A 16,584-nucleotide genomic window follows, 5' to 3' on the forward strand; every position below is an offset into this window, starting at 1 on the left:
ATTCTAATCTTCAGAGGAAGGAAGCCGGCTGGCTCCTTGCGCCTTCTCGCTGCCCCCCTCCAGGTTCTTTTCTTCCAGCGGGCCGGCTGGGGGCAGCAAAGAGACATAGAGAGAGAGCGCTGTTCCATATACAGTAAATGTATTCTATATACACACAGCAGCGCTAGCTTGGAAAAGGAGGGGAGGCGTCAAGAAGAAAGGAGAAGGAGGAGGGAGGAAAGCTCAGAGAAGCTGCTCTCTCCTCCTCCATCTCCTCCTCCTTTTTCCTCCTCTTCCCTCCCTCTTTCCAGCTCCTCCTCCTCCTCCTCCTCCTCCTCCAGCCCTTGTGTGGGACTCCATTTTCCCAGCCCCAAAGTCTCCAAGGGAAGGGGGCCGTGGGAGTGCGCAGCCAAGATGGAATAATAGAGATCTCTAGATCTTGCATATAGCTATCTGTAGATCTATATAGCTAGACAAAACCCAGCCGTGCCTCGACGACGTCGCCCGGGCGCCTCCGGATTTGGGCAGCGTTAGGATCGGCGTCTTTGTGTGCGCGCTCGCTCGCGCTCGGCTGGACAGTTTTCGCCTTGGTGGCTTTTTGCGCCCCCGCGGAATGGATGACCAAGGGAGGCTGATCCAAGCTCGGGGGGCCGTGGGGCTCCCGCCGGGCCATCCGGCCGTGCCGGGGGTGCCTAGCATGACCCCCCACTCCCTCCACGAGCCCCCCTCGGATAACGGCGAGCCGCGCAAGCAAGACATCGGCGACATCCTGCAACAGATCATGACCATCACCGACCAAAGCTTGGACGAGGCGCAGGCAAAGTTGGTTACCCTCTCGCCATTCCGGGGCGCAGGGGCTGGTGGGGGAGAGGGGGGTGCTGGAAAGTTGCCTGGGAGGGTTTCTTCTCCCTTTGTGTGTGGCGGGGAGTAGTTTGGGATGCAAGCTGTGGGACCGAGACCTGGGGGCCGTGGGGTGGCCCGCGCTTTCCAGCGGAGTTTGGTGGTGCCGGATCTCGGGGGCGCATGTTGTGCGCCTGGGTGGAGACTTGGAAGTTCAAGGTTTCGGGTGGAGGTGCTCCAGTTTTATTGGGGTATTCCCCCAAATCCGGATTTGGGACTTGGGAAGCTGGATTGGGCAGGAACTGAACGTGGAGGGGGTGTTATTTGGGGGAACTTGATGGGGAAGAAAGATGAGGTTGTGGGTTAAGAATGGATTCCCTTGTTTGTTGCGGGGAACTTGAGTGGAGCCTCTTCAGAAAGGAGGAGAGCCTGAGGCCTGGAAGTCTGGAGCAAGTTGGCTCTTGTTTTTGTTGGGTGGAGAAGTTGGGAAGGAGAGGTTCGGATTTCAGGGGAGCCAAGCGTGGATTACAGAGAGGGTTGCTGGGGCCTGTTCCATTTGGGACTTGGGCCATTTTAGGGTAACTGAACTTGCTCTCTGGGGTTTGTAGCATGTTGTGGGGTGTTCATATGCACAGGATGGTGTTGCTGGTAAACTGGTTTGGGAGGGGTGGTTGGTGTGGAATCCCAGCGTAAATAATAGGGGGATCTGGAGTTTGGTTGAAGAGAGAGATTCTAGGGATTGCTGCTCACATTATTCCTGTGGCCCATACCTTCTCCTTAAACCACTAGACCTTGCTTCCCTTCCAGATGTTTTAGTAGCCTGGCTTTTCACTCCCTGCCTGTTCACTTAGCCAAGCCACCAGATTTTCACATTTGGTTCAGGGGTATCCCAAACCCCTGAGGTTGATATTTTAGAGGGCCTCTGTTGCGTAGTTAAATATATTAACAGTTAAATTTTTGATTATATTTGGTGATATGTGCTGATCTGCAGGGAGCAAAGAATTACCTACTTGCAGATAAAACTCTTTGAAGGGTCTCATGCTGAAGTTATGACTTTTGTCTAACTTTGAATAATAAGTTTGTGTGGTTACTGTATTTTTTATTTTTATTTATATATAAAAAAGACTTTATATTGTAGGCCAGTCTTTAGATTAGAAGCAATATTATTGTTCGGATGGTTTCTGTTTGACAGAACGATTGCCAGAAGTTTGGTTTCAGATATGCGTTTGTGTGTGGAGTGGTTTGTATCAAAAGGTCTGGACATCCAAATTCCCCCCTGGGTTGTTTTCCCCCCCTGCTGGGAATTGGCACCGTGTTTGTGAGAGAGAATGCAAGACTGGTGTGGTTAAGGGTTGTGAAGTGGCTGTTGGGAAGAGAGGTATTTTATACTGAGAAAGTTAAAATCCTCAGGGGTGTCTTTTTATTTCCTATGATCCGTGTACCTATGTGGATTAAATCCAGTGTGAGGTGAATTGTAGATATTAAGGTCTGCGGAGAGGTTTTCTGTGCTGAATTCTTGTGGAAGTTGTGGCATTATAGAGAGAAAAGGGCTCTCAGGACACTGTGTTGGTCTGAACTTGGAAGTTGTGTTTTGAGGGGAGAATCGTGAGTTTGTGTGATAGTCTAAATACTGAGTTCTGTTTGGGGCAGGGGAACAAAATAATTTGAGGATTGTTTCTCTGAATATGTGCTTGTGTGCTTTGATTGTCTGGTATATCCAGGTTTTATTCAATTTCTGAGTTGCAAAACCCGAGTCCAGTGTTTTGTGTCAAAGGCTGCAATTATATATCAGAAGAAAGTGTTTGAAATTTGTTTTATACTGCATAAAATGGATTTTAAAAGATGAGAGATGGAGGAATCAAAGCAATGCAAAAATGTAATTCCAGTGAAGGGTAAACAGGGATCATTTCTTAAGATTCCCCCCCCCCCTTTTGTCCACCTTTCCTAACTTGACCAAACTTTGCCCATTTTACTGTACCTGAACACCTCTCCACATTCTTAGAAAGCATTCAACAACTGAAGGAAATATATATTTTTATTATTTAGGCTGTTCAGGTGCTGGAATTATACTGGGAATTACTGGGGCAGAGAGGGGACTCCATTATATGTGCGAATAAACGAGGATGGATTGATTGATTGATTCGCCAGGCTCAGGCCTGCCAGCTATTGTGGAAATGGATAGAGGCTTCCTTTCTCTTTATGACAACTCCAAATCCAGTATTTCCTCCCCTCAAAAACCACCGGCTTTATCTGCTCTCTCCCCCACTGTTTAAACTGCAGGAAACATGCCCTGAATTGTCACCGCATGAAGCCAGCTCTCTTCACCGTCCTCTGCGAAATCAAAGAAAAGACAGGTACTGTATTGTTTGGGCTCCGGGTTTGAGAGGGGTGGCTGTATGTTGTTGTTCAAATACACACACACACACACACACACACATATATATTTGTCAACCTGTTACCAAAATAACCCCCCACAACCCACTATATTGTAGAGCGAAGAAAAGGAGGGCTTGGAATGGGGATTATGGGGAGTCTGTGGTAGAGAGGAGGAAGGCAGAAGAGCCGGTGTTTTCCCTCCAGAGGTTTTTGCCAGAGGCCTGTCGTCTCCTGCGCCATCTTGACGCGTCTGAAATTTCTTTTTCCGCCTGCCTGGTTTTCTTTGTAGCAACTTTGTCCCACCACCTGCCTCCTCTCTCTGCCTCCACCCGCCGCTGTTTGATCATGGTGTATTTTTGTGTGCAAGGATGGAAATGTCCCCCTATCTCCCCCCCCCTTGCTCACAGTGCCTCACTTGTTATGGGGGTCGCTTAGTCCATAAAGGGGTCTCTGGTAGCATCAGGATCTTTTGTCCACAGAAATAAATACCTCCCACCCCGGTCTCCCCTCCTGTCTTTGAAACTTTCATCCCCGCATTTTCCTCCCATCACTGTTGTGTTCCCCAAAATTCTCCCTTGCTTTGCGATTCTTCCTTGACTGGCTTGCTTCTTAAGTTTTAGGCTTGCCTGTGGGGTGTCCTTTTGCTGAGGGGGGTGGTGTGGTAGGATATGCAAAGTGCCTTTAAGGCTGTGTTTCTGCATGAGAGAGGCAGGGAGGAGAAACTGGAGTTTCCTGCCAGCTCCTTGGAAGTTGTGCTGTGCCCAGATTAAAAAGTGAAAAGAACCCAGCAGCCCAAGCCTTAAAAGGATTAGTGAAAAGGAGAGAGTGAGAGCGAGGGGGTTGTGTGTGTGTGTTGGGATTGTCATTAAAGTTCATCCAGTCTAAGCTGCCAGGATTTGGGCCTCATGTATCTGAAGTAATGGCCAGCTGTCTTTAGGGTCTCGTTTGGTCATCTGCACGTTTATTTAAACTGCTTAAATCCCACTCAAGTCAATAGGAGTTCAGAGGCCTCGCTGGGATTGGGACTGCAGCCAGAAAAGCATTAAGCTGGATTCTGGAAACACTAATCTGTGTTTTAGAGAGTGAGTGTGAATACTTTTTGTTTTGTTTTGCTCAAACGTGTGTTCTGAATTGCTGATCTTCCAACCAGTGGGTTGGAACTCTCAAACGGATCATGTACTCAGGGATAAGTTGTGTCACACCGATGGCGCACCTCCCATTTTTGTCCCTTCTGTAAGCAGCTGCTTTAGGGTGGGTTGTGTTTTTTAAAAGGGGGTAAAAGTCATAGATGGGAGAGAGACATGCAGGAAAATATGAACAGCGAGTCCCATTTCTTTGCATTTCGGGATCAAAGATAGGCCTGGAAGTTTAAAAAACGATGGGTGAAAGCTGTGGGACTGAATGTTTTGGCGTGTGTTAATAAATGTCTTCTTGCTCGGCCCCACTCATCCATGTCATGTGACCCACAGAAGGTCGCCAAGAAAATCGGTTTGAAAAAGTTTCCTGCCTTTGAAGTGGTCCCTAGTTTAGGCAAGCAGTCACATCCGAGTCCTAAGTTTGCTCAGACATCATCTCCACAAAATTCGGTGGGGCTTGTGCAGACAATTGGAGCCTGTGCATGCTTCCTTGGGAGGGAGCCCCACTGAGTACATTGGCATTTAGTTCTGAAAAAACGTGCAGAAGGTTTTGGCTATTGGTTTGCTTCCTTCCCTGCAGCGTTCTCCGACCGCTGGTCCGCTCCTGATATCGCTGGGCTGCATCTCCCTATTTTCCCTGACCTTTGGCCTTGCTCACTGGGGCTGATGGGCGTTGGAGTGTTACCGTATTTGAAGCATTGCAAGTTGGGGAAAGCACCTTGTGGTTTCCATATGAGATGGATGTTTTGCTTCTGCAACATCACCCAAAGCAGAGATGCTGGGTGGAAGCTTGCAATTTAAAAGGCTGCTTATGAAACATGAGCGCTGCAATCTGTTGTCAGAAGGGAAAAGGCATCGTTCGTGTTTATAAACTGATGCATGGCGCCAAGAAAATGGATAAGGAGAAGTTTATCTTCTCCTGCTCTCCTACTACCAGAGGGTCAATTTCAATTTTCATTGTTCTTCTGGAGGTGACTGACAGAAGATTTGGGGCAGATCCGTACCATACCTTTAAAACATGCCCAACACACATTCAAAGCACATGACTCCGCCTGCCTCACAGAATCCTGGGAACTGCAACTTCCTCTTCTACAGCTCCCAGCACCCTTGACAATACAGCCATACTTCAGGTTACAGATGCTTCAGGTTGTGTTTTTTCGGGTTACGGACCCGCCGAAACGCGGAAGTACCGGAACGGATTACTTCCGGTTTCGGTGGTCGCGCATGCGCAGAAGCGCTATATCGCACTATGCTCAGAAGCGCCGAATCGCAGCCCGCGGGTTCCGAATGCGCCTCCCGCACAGATCACGTTTGCAACCCGAGCGTCCACTGTACACAGTCCCCAGGATTCTTTGGGGGCAATTTGTGTGCTCTGAATATGTGTCGGGTGTACTTTATAGTGTTGATCTGTCCTCAGGAACAAAGGGGAAGTACAGGGCATGTACGTAGTTAAACTATGGGATTCTCTGCCATAAAATGGTGACAAGGCCACTGGCCTAGACGGCTTTAAATTTAAAAAATTGATAAGGACATAAGAGGAGCCAGTGCCTGCCCAAATACATTTTGGCACGTGAGGCGAACCACAAAATGGTGTCCCCTCCCTGCCAGGGAACAAGGGAGCAATAAAGAGCCACATCGGAAGCAAGGGTGGGAGGAGACCTCCCAGGTGTGTACTGTATCCATCTCTGCCAGTGCGTCGGTCTCTGTCAGATGCTTCTCTTAGAGGCTGGATCTACTGTCAATCTTGCCGCCTGAGGCAGTCGCCTCACCTTGTCTTATAAGTGGGCCAGCGCTTAGAGCAGGCACCCCCAACCTGCGGCCCTCCAGATGTTTTTGGCCTACAACTCCCCTGATCCCTAGCTAACAGGACCAGTGGTCAGGGATGATGGGAATTGTAGTCCAAAACATCTGGAGGGCCGAAGGTTGGGGTACCTGGCTTAGAGGATGCCCTGTTAGATTAGCCCAAGGGCCTGTCTGGTCCAGCCTTCTGTTCTCGCAGTGGCCAACCAGATATTGCGATGGGAAGCCCACGAGGAAAGGACCTGAATGCAACAGAACTACTTTCCCCACCTGTGCTTTGCATCAACTGGTGTTCAGAGGCATATGATCCTGAGGAGGATAAATGTATCCATGGTAACAAGAAATAATGGTTATATCCTACCTCCGGTTTTTAGATGCATTATGCCTCTGAAATACCAGTTGCTGGGAAAATAACCTTAAGATCTGTTCCTTAAGATCTGCTCAGGTGCCTGACAGCTAAGGCGATCTGTGTGGTGAGGACATGGAGCAGGGCCTTCTCGGCGATGGCCCCATACTTAAGGAATTCAGTTGCCTGGGAGGGCAGTTTGGCTCCTTCCTTTGAAATCTTTTGGTGGTCCTTGAGAACCTACATTTTTCTTTGTATTTTTTGGCGGTTGATGCAAACTGGACTGCAGAGATAGCGCTCTAAATTGCAGGTAGTATGTTTAATTTTTTGCCCCCGATGTGAGTTTCCCATACAAATTTGAATTAGGAAAGTGTTCCTATGAAATTGGGGTAATGCGCACTGGAATTTTTTCAGGATGCGTTGGAAATTATTTTCTGAGAGAACGAATTGAGCATGTTTAAAAACTTGGAAGCTGCCGGGTTATATTTATTTGAAGTTTGTGTCCATTCGTTGTTACTTTAGAAATGGGAAAAATAAATCGCTACTTGAAGGGCTTTTGTTCTAGAATATTACAAAATAAGTTTGGTTTTCTATATGTTTTGAAACTATTCTCCTTGGTGGCTTTTGTTATTACTCACAGCTTTGTGAAGAATGTCTTCTTAAAGTGGCTCATAAATCTATTAAACTTTAAATTGGGGTAAGATCTGGATGCTAAAATAGGTAGGCCTTTGTACTGATCCACCAGGGCTCTTTTGATACTAATTAGGCAGGTTCTGCAGATAATGCTTCATTGAGGAAGCCAAAATTTCCAGCTGCATTTAATGGAGGACAGTAGTGAGGCCTACATTGAAAAAGCCTGTTGTGGGTCCTTTCGGGTTAAACAATTATAAACCAATTTAAGAGTCTTCTTCCTACGTATGACAATGTAGCTAGACAACTCAGGCATTCTCATAGTAAATCAGGGTGTGTCAAACTTTTTTTGTGGGGCGGCTTGTGGGCACATTTGTATTTTTTGAGCAAGGGCCATGGATGCAACCCCCTCTGATCTCTTTTCTTGTGAACTGGAGAGACAGAAAAAGAGAGGGTGTGAATGCTTTTCGGTGGGAGCCAGGAGAAGTAATCTGAGCCTTGCAAAGCACCTAAAGGTGAAAGAGGAAGTGGGGGAAAGCGTTGCTTTTTCCACTTCCTCTTTCAGCTCTGTACTTTTCCCAGGAGAAAAGAGGGCAATAGGTGTGCATATACAGGTGCTCAGAAGCTTTGTCGATTCCAGGTGAAGGCCTTAAGGGTCCCACATTGCTGTAAATGTTGGGCCGCAGAGGCCCTGTGTGCAGACCTGTTAGTGAATTCACGAGACAGGGCCTTTTTTGGTGGTGGCCCCATGGTGGATTTGATTTAAATCAAATCAATATAATCATGATTATACCACTAGTCAGTAAGACTTGATTTAAATGATTTTTTTTTACAGAAACACTCTTTCTTGCTGGTATCATCTTAATATTTACAACCAGAGGAAGGTTTCATTTTTGGAATAATAAATTTTCAGAGTAGTTTTTACAGTTTTATAAAAAATTACAGATTTGGTTATACAATTAGAAATACATAGATAATTATGATAATTATTGTGAGGTTTAATAAGTTAACTGTTTATATTTGGACAACTGCTGTATTTTATTGGAAGGAGAAGAATAATCATTTCAGTCATAACAATTTAAACAATTTATTTAACTAAAGCAATAACATTATAGCATATGTATCCATGTTTGTTAACTGATGTGGTTACACAATTTTTTAAAAACAACAACCTTAGACTGAGTTTTAGCACACATGAAAAACTTAAAACAAATCCTTATTTCCTGATGAATAGCCTTTGAACTATAATGTAACTCAAATAGAAGATTTTTCCTCCAAAAGCATTTTATTTTAAAAATCCAATATAAATTTTAAAAAAATTAAATTTTAAAAATCCGATTTTTCTTTTTTTTTAAAAAATCATTGATTTTCATCCACCCTGGTGGCCCCTCATCTATTGGACTCCTTTCCTTGGAGATGACATAGTTTGGCTCTGTCCATATAGTTGAGCCTTGGAGACATTCCCATTTCAACCTGCTTTTGTTTAGGTAGCTGGGATGGTTTAAACTTGCTTGTGTTATTTGCAAGCTGGCTAGCTGTATTCCGACTCTATATGACGGATCCAAGCAGCCTAGCATTATAATAGGTCCTCTTTTTGTCTTCATGGTGTTCTGCTAACCTTTTGGAAAAAATCCTTATTTGTATGTGGTTTTAAAGGTCAGGTTGGTAATGCTGTCGTGATTGCAAGCTGCTGTGAAAGGACTTTGGTCCTGAAAATCAGCAAAAAAAATTCCATATTTTCAAATTTTCAAATTGATTTTCTGCATCCCATCTCAATCTGGACCATAACTTTACTTGGGGATCAAGACTGCTCTGGTAGTTGCAGCCGGGTGTGAGGTTTCACCTCTTCCAGCTAGTTGCACCTCTTTCTAGATAGCGAGGGGCATTGCTGCTGTGATGCATCCGCTGGTAGTTTCTTGGCTTGATTACTGCAATCAGTTGCACAGGGGGCTGGCCTTGAAGACTGTCTGGAAACTGAAGCTGGTCTCAAATGCATAGCATTGGCTGTTGGAATCATAGAATTATGGGGCGCGAAGGGACCCCAAGGGAGGAATGTACTATACAGTGGTACCTCGGGTTACATACGCTTCAGGTTACATATGCTTCAGGTTACAGACTCTAGGAACCCAGAAATAGTGCTTCAGGTTAAGAACAGTTTCAGGTTAAGTACGGACCTCCGGAACGAATTAAGTTCTTAACCTGAGGTACCACTGTACTTAATTCGTTCCGGAAGTCCGTTCTTAACCTGAAACTGTTCTTAACCTGAAGCACCACTTTAGCTAATGGGGCCTCCCGCTACCGCCGCGCCACTGCTGCACGATTTCTGTTCTCATCCTGAAGCAAAGTTCTTAACCTGAAGCACTATTTCTGGGTTAGCGGAGTCTGTAACCTGAAGCGTATGTAACCCGAGGTACCACTATACCAGTTTTATCAGGGTGATTCGTAGAATTGTAGAGTTGGGACACCAATGGTCATCTAGTCCAACCCCCTGCAATGCAGGAATAGACGCCTTGGCATATTTGACTGAGCACCTTCTCCCATATCACCCCCCCCAAGAGAGAGATTTAAACCAAATAGAGATGTCCTGTTGAGAATCTCACCAAAATCAGGGCTATCCTTCTCCAGGAGCAGTGTTTTCTTGCTAGAATCACAGAATTTGATTCGGAAGGGACCACAAGGGTCATCTAGTCCAACCCCCCCAAGCAATTGAGGAATCTTCATTCCTGCTTAGTGGAATCCTTGTTCCTCATGTGAAACCTCTTGTCTTCATATCTTTTTGGCCCCATTAGGATGAGATGCCGAGGAAGAGATAGTATTCTTCTTGACTTAGCAAAGTAGGATTAATTACAGGGTCATTTTCTGGTTGTTTTACAACTCGAATGAAGTGGCTTGGTGTTGTTGCGGTTTAAACGTTTTTGCTGCAAGCCATTTAAAGTCTAGAAGTGGCCCTGAAATCACGCTAATTGTACAAAGGGTGTGTATGCATGCCAAGTCTTGCCATTTTTTAATTATTCTCCCCTCCCACTGGCTGCCTCGCGCATTTGCACGGGTGTTTTATTTATTATTTGAACCTTTGCCCTGCCGTACCTGGAACCTTCGGGGAGGCTTAGAGCTGCGCCCCTCCCTGACTGCCAGAGGCAAATCTTCATTCCCTCAAGATCCAGAGCAAGGTATGTTCTCTCTGCTTAAAAAAACAAATCTTCGCAAGAAAGCTTAATTCCATACCCAAAAAAAAAAAAAAGGCTGAGTTGATGCAGATGTTCATAATTTGCTCATTTTGCATAATTAATCCTGCTTTGGTTTGGCAAGGAGAAGGGGGAAGTTATGCAATGCACTGACATTCTTCTGACAATTGCTTGAGAGGCTAATTGGCCACACCTGTCTCTAGTCTCTAAAACTTCTGGCTCACATTGCTCATATTATTTAAGGGAACCTTGCAGTTAAGGACTAGTCTGGTTACCGCAGACACGTGCATGGAAGCGAGTGTGTAGACTGACAGAGGAGAGACAGCATTGTCCATTCTTTTCCTGTCCCCAGCACAGAAACCAGAGTGAGCTGCTAGGGCAGGGGTGAAGATTTTGGGATCCAGGGACAGCCTGCTTGTCAATCATGTGACATCATAATGACATCACGCCGGGCGCTCGTAAACCACAGTGCAAGGGGCGTTGCCAGCTCTGCACTTGGTAGTGCAGGAAAAGGGCCTGCAAGTCGATGCTGCAAAAAACCTGGAGCTGCTTGCTTTGGCTGTGCGGGCCTGTGCTTAGCTAACAACAGACATGCACAGCCAAACTGAGCAGGATTTAATCCCTGCTCATCAGGGGATTTGGCTGTGAGCGCCTGTTCGCTGCCGGAAACTTGTCTGTGCAACTCAGAATTGGACCTCACCCTCCCACCCAGCAGGTGATGTCATGAGTGATGTCAGCTGATTGACAGGTGGGTAGGGTTGGGGGACATGGCCTTTGCAGGCCAGAACGGTGGGCCGAAAGCTTCACATCCCTGTTTTGGAAGAAAAAAGCTCCCACCTGCACAATGAGCATGTAAACACAGTGGGTAAACCATCTGCAGGTCCTCAGTAGGCTAGTAAACATTTTTATAGGCTAATAATTTTTAGGGCCTTATGTCCCAGGCTGCTTTATGTGCATCTTCATAACCATGAGGTCCAGAAACTTGTTTTTGCAGGCTGCCTTTTTGAGCGCAGAGTTGTGCAGTCCTGGGAATGGGGGGAGAATGTCATCGGGCCTTCCCCTAGCTCTGAGACAAGCCGCAGTCGCAGGCCAGCTTTGGGTGTGAGCAGGCAAGATGAGCGATAGATGTGAAGAACAGAGTTCTAGGCAGACGGAAGGTCGAATTCCAAGTCGGCAGTAAAGGCTTGGAGTGGCCAGAAGCAGATGCGAGGTCAAAGGCAGGTAGAGGGATTTACTGGGTTTGGTGCATCCTGGCTGGCATAGTCAACAGGCACTATTCAAGCTGGGAAGGTCACCTGAGTCTCTCTTCAGGCCAGGTCCACATCCACAAAGGACACCCTTTTCCTTAAGGCCTGGTCTCCTAGGGAGCAGGGGTGCAGGAAGGTAAGGCACTAAAACCTGTCTGTCGGTGGCGTTGGTTTGAGAGCCCCATCTGTATAGCAGCTGCATCTACCTCCAGGGAAGCATGTTTTTGCTCCAAACTGGGTGCATCAACACAAGCACTCAGCCCACCAGGGAAGTGTATAGAAGAGCAATAAATATACTAGTTTTGTACAGAAGTACAGCCTTTCCTTCTGAGTCAGGGGAAACCCATCCCTTCCTGTCCACATCAGAAGCTGGCTGTGCCCTATGCTGATTGGCTGTCACATGTTCCCATCAGAATCCGGCCGTGCCCTGTGCTGATTGGCTGGCCCCTATGATGTCACTTCTTCACCTCTGTATCACCTGTCCTGGCCGGTTTTTAAGCTATTTCTAAAAAGCAGGTTGTGCGTGTCTCTGTGTAATACGATGTTTATTTTATCTCATGAACCGCCCTGAGATACTTGGATGAAGGGCAGTATACAAATTTAACGAATAATTATTTCTCATCAAAAAACATTTAAAAGTCATCCCATGCAGATGCACGTCAGATGTGGCGAGCCTCTGGGCTCCTGGATGTTTTGTTGTTGTTTAGTTGTTTAGTCGTGTCCGACTCTTTGTGACCCCATGGACCAGAGCACGCCAGGCACTCCTGTCTTCCACTGCCTCCTGCAGTTTGGTCAAACTCATGCTGGTAGCTTTGAGAACACTGTCCCACCATCTCATCCTCTGTCGTCCCCTTCTCCTTGTGCCCTCAATCTTTCCCAACATCAGGGTCTCTTCCAGGGAGTCTTCTCTTCTCATGAGGTGGCCAAAGTATTGGAGCCTCAGCTTCAGGATCTGTCCTTCCAGTGAGCACTCAGGGCTGATTTCCTTCAGAATGGATAGGTTTGATCTTCTTGCAGTCCATGGGACTCTCAAGAGTCTCCTCCAGACCATAATTCAAAAGCATCAATTCTTCGCCAGTCAGCCTTCTTTATGGTCCAGCTCTCACTTCCATACATCACTACTGGGAAAACCATAGCTTTAACTATACGGACCTTTGTTGGCAAGGTGATGTCTCTGCTTTTTAGGATGCTGTCTAGGTTTGTCATTGCTTTTCTCCCAAGAAGCAGGCGTCTTTTAATTTCGTGGCTGCTGTCCCGGATGTTTACTGAACTACAACTCCCATCTTCCCTCATCGTTGGCTTTCCTTCTTGCGGCTGATGGGAGTTGTAGTTTGGCAACATCAGGATGACCAAAGGCTCCTTACTCCTGACCTACATGAGTGTTGGTGGTACCTTTTTAAAAATTAGGAAAAGCATGTGGTTTGCCCACCTAAAGATTTAGGCTGCGTGGATGGGATAGGGGAATATAAGAAATCGCTTCATTCTGAGTCAGACCATCGACTCCCCAGGTCAATATTGTCTACACTGATTGGCAGCAGCTGCGCAGAATTTCAGGGAGGAGACATTTCCCCCCCGCCTGTTACCTGGAGATGCCAAGGAATTGAACCTGGGCCTTCAACACGGGGCGCAGATGCTTCTCCGCTGGGCTGCAGCGCTTCCCCAAAAGACATAAATTAGAAAGAACATAAATTAGATGCATTTCCCATGGCTGGAAAGAGCATCTGTTGCTTTCATTGTTAAGGTGGGAGGCAAGGCCCGGCGTCCTCCACAGGAGGCAAAATGTGCCACGGCTCCTTTATTTTTAGAGATCCATATGCTTGCCTGCATCTGGAGGAGCTGCAGTAGCTTTCCTCACAGTGCATACATGGGAATCTGTTATTTCGTGGTGAACGTTGCTCTCTTGTCGGGGTCCGCGGCGTCTTCACAGAAGCCGAGCTGGGCCCCTTGATAGTAAAAGAGACTTAAAAACGAGGCTGCCATCTGAATCTCCCATGATGGCATCCTCACCCCAGAGTTAACATTATATTTAAAATGCGAGCTCTTTTTAAAAAAATAAATAAAGTTTTTATTAGGGTTTAGAAAGAAAAATACAAGTATTATTGTCAGTGGAAGCTTCGCAGGCCCAGCAGCACAGGCCTCAGGCCTTGTTTTGGCTCAGATAGGACAGGCCAGTTGCCCAAGGGTGAGAGGTGCCCAGAAGTGGCTTTATATATTTATTTGTTTTAGATCAAATGTGGGGAAGCTTCAGCCTTCCAGGTGCTGCTGAACTACAACTCCCATCATCCCTTGTCCTGGACCATTCTTGCTGGGGCTCATGAGAGGTGGTTCAGCAACCTCAGGAGAGCCAAAGTTCCCTCACACCTGGCCTGGGCTTATCCTTGGAGTGGAACCTTTTTGAATCTAGAAATCATAGAATTGTAGGGTTGGAAGTGACCCTGAGGGTCATCTAGTCGGATGGAAGAAAATCGTACTGAGCTACCATGTATATTACGACTTTCACAGCCCAAAAACGATTTTCAAAACAAGGTAATGTAGCTTAGCTGGTAGAGCACGAGACTCTTATTCTCCGGGTTGTGGGTTCGAACCCTACGTTGGGCAAGAGATTCCTGCGTGGCAGGGGGTTGGTCTAGATGACCCTTGGCACCCCAGCTCTACAATTCTGTGATTCCAGTATATGTATATTTAACCCTGTAGACCAGGGAAGAGTGCCTTTCTGAAAGGAGGAATGGGATGGTGGAAGGCAGGATCCACAGACCCCTTCTATTTTATGGAGGACACTTTTTAAAATAAAAAACACGGTTCAATCTTGAATGTGTTCAAGAGTGGCACTCCATTGGATCTTGCTGAATTTCGCTTGTTCCCCCTCTTTATCTTTAGCCTGCGAAACCTGGCAGTTAAATTGGTGCCCTTGGCAGCTGTGGTTGTGAAATGGCGCCCTTGAGGAGATCTGGCAGCTGCAAAGGCTGTGCAAGTTGCAATAAAACAAAATAAATGCAAATTGGGCCTGTTTAAATCAACGCACCTCTTTTGATTGAACATAAAACAGGTCCTATAGGCCTGTAATTGGGAGAGTGTGGTCATGTGTGAATAATTTGGATGTCTGACATGAGAGGCCAGGCAGAAATAGACAGGACGGGGTTGGGGTAGGACTTAGTGCAGTTTAGCATTTATTTAGTTATTATTCCATTTCTATCTCCCCCTTTTCTCCCAAGGTGCTCAATCAAGGTGGTTTCCCCTCTGCCCCACTCCTTTTTTGTCCACACAACAGTCCTGCGAAGGAGGCTAGGCTGTGACAGGTAACTCTTAATCTCAGGGTTGTGGGTTCGAATCCCACATTGGACAAAAGATTCCTGCATTGCAAGGAGTGGGACTTAACTGACCCTTCAAACTCTTATGATTCTGTGAATTTGAAAAGGGGGAACTGCAGGCAAATGCTGCGGGGGGAAAGAAGCAAAAAAGGGTTTTTTGGGTGGGGGGAGGAAGGAGTTGAGATGGTCACCTGACCTCTGCTTAAAAACCTCCAAGGAAGCAGAATTGATTTATTACAAGGAGACGTTGTGAAGAGGCTGGGCTGGAGTGGCAAAGAGCCTCGGCTAGGGACTTTCTTGATAAAATTTAGTGCTTGGCCATTAACTCCCAGTTCAGATGGGCCTTTGGGGCTACATAAACTGCGGTCTGTGAAGCCAGGAAGGAGCACTGGTGTGGAGAGAGCTCGTTCCTCTCTTCCCCCCATCGCACTTTGCACAAAGATCCTGGCTTGTTTTTAAGCTGGAGTTCCCTGGTTCAGATGGAGGGGAGGAGTGTTCAGCCCCGAGACCCTTCGGCGACATAAACCATGGTTTGTGAAGCCTCAAACAGTAATCTGAACTGTATAAACAAACCACCGTAAACCCCCAGCCCTCCCTCCACATACAATAAGCGTATCAAAGCAGTTGACATAGTTCTGCTGTTCCTGTATTGCAGAGGGTTGGACTAGATGATCCTTGAGATCCCTTCTGACTCCGCAATTGTATAATACAATAATAAACCACAGAACCTAGGACTTGCTGATCAGAAGGTCGGCGGTTCAAATCCCTGCGACGGGGTGAGCTCCCATTGCTCAGTCCCTGCTCCTGCCAACCTAGCAGTTCGAAAGCATGTCAAAGTGCAAGTAGATAAATAGGTACTGTTCCAGTGGGAAGGTAAATGGTGTTTCTGTGTGCTGCTTTGGTTCGCCAGAAGCGACTTAGTCCTGCTGGCCACATGACCCGGAAGCTGTACGCCGGCTCCCTCGGCCAGTAAAGCAAGATGAGCGCCGCAACCCCAGAGTCAGCCACGACTGGACCTAATGGTCAGGGGTCCCTTTACCTTTTAATTCACAGCAGTTTGACTTCACCCTTAGTGGCGCACTCCATTGTATGTCGAGACTGATGGTTGCCAACAAAATTTGCAGAGTCTGTTGAAAGCATTACTGAGATAATCCACGTGAGGCTCTTCAAACCAGCTCTTACGAAAAACCCAAACATGGATTTCATTAAGATACAGGGACCCAAAATAACATGCTTTTAGGTAAAACAAGTTGGACGGAGCTGGTGGGAGTTGTAGTTTGAAGCGCCAGGTTGGGGAGGCCTCTTGCAGAGGTAGATTCACCCTGATAGTTATCGCTCAGCCTCCTCTGGGCGTTCCTGCCACTCCTCAGCTGTTAACACTCAGCCGTAGTTTGGTGTTGAATTACTGCTGGAAGTCCAGCGGTCGTTTGCAGCTACCTCCCCAAGGATGCTTGAAAAACACAGTCGGGATGGCTCTGGATTTTATCTTCGCAGCCAGAGAGAGGTGGCTATTTATAGAGCATCCTCTTTAAAAGGGAGCAGCAGGGGAAATACCTTTTATTAGGACCAAGTGGAAACATTGCAGAGACCTAAAGTAACGTCCCTGCATACATTCTTAACCGGTGTACGGGATTATGGGATAGCTGATCCTCTCTTCATCTTGGGGGACTGTGAACGGGAGATTTTGGTGTAAGCCCCATCCATGTGTTCTAACACCTCATGCAGTGGGTGGAAAGG

At 46.7% G+C, this 16,584-nt stretch overlaps 1 protein-coding gene across 3 annotated transcripts in view; it reads left to right on the plus strand.

Moving 5' to 3' along the window:
• Window positions 1-277: 277 nt before the first annotated feature.
• Window positions 278-16,584, plus strand: part of PBX2 (PBX homeobox 2) — a 38,686-nt gene continuing 22,379 nt past the window's right edge. The window contains exons 1-2 of one of the 3 annotated variants that reach the window (XM_053379295.1): window positions 278-801; window positions 3,088-3,173. In XM_053379295.1, the coding sequence (XP_053235270.1) occupies window positions 593-801; window positions 3,088-3,173 (295 nt within the window). In that variant the 5' untranslated portion in view covers window positions 278-592. The remainder of the gene's footprint in view (window positions 802-3,087; window positions 3,174-16,584) is intronic. The other 2 variants (XM_053379296.1, XM_053379297.1) reach the window with 2 other exon arrangements.

This window comes from Podarcis raffonei, chromosome 2 (genome assembly GCF_027172205.1).
Source record: "Podarcis raffonei isolate rPodRaf1 chromosome 2, rPodRaf1.pri, whole genome shotgun sequence".
Taxonomy (NCBI): domain Eukaryota; kingdom Metazoa; phylum Chordata; class Lepidosauria; order Squamata; family Lacertidae; genus Podarcis; species Podarcis raffonei.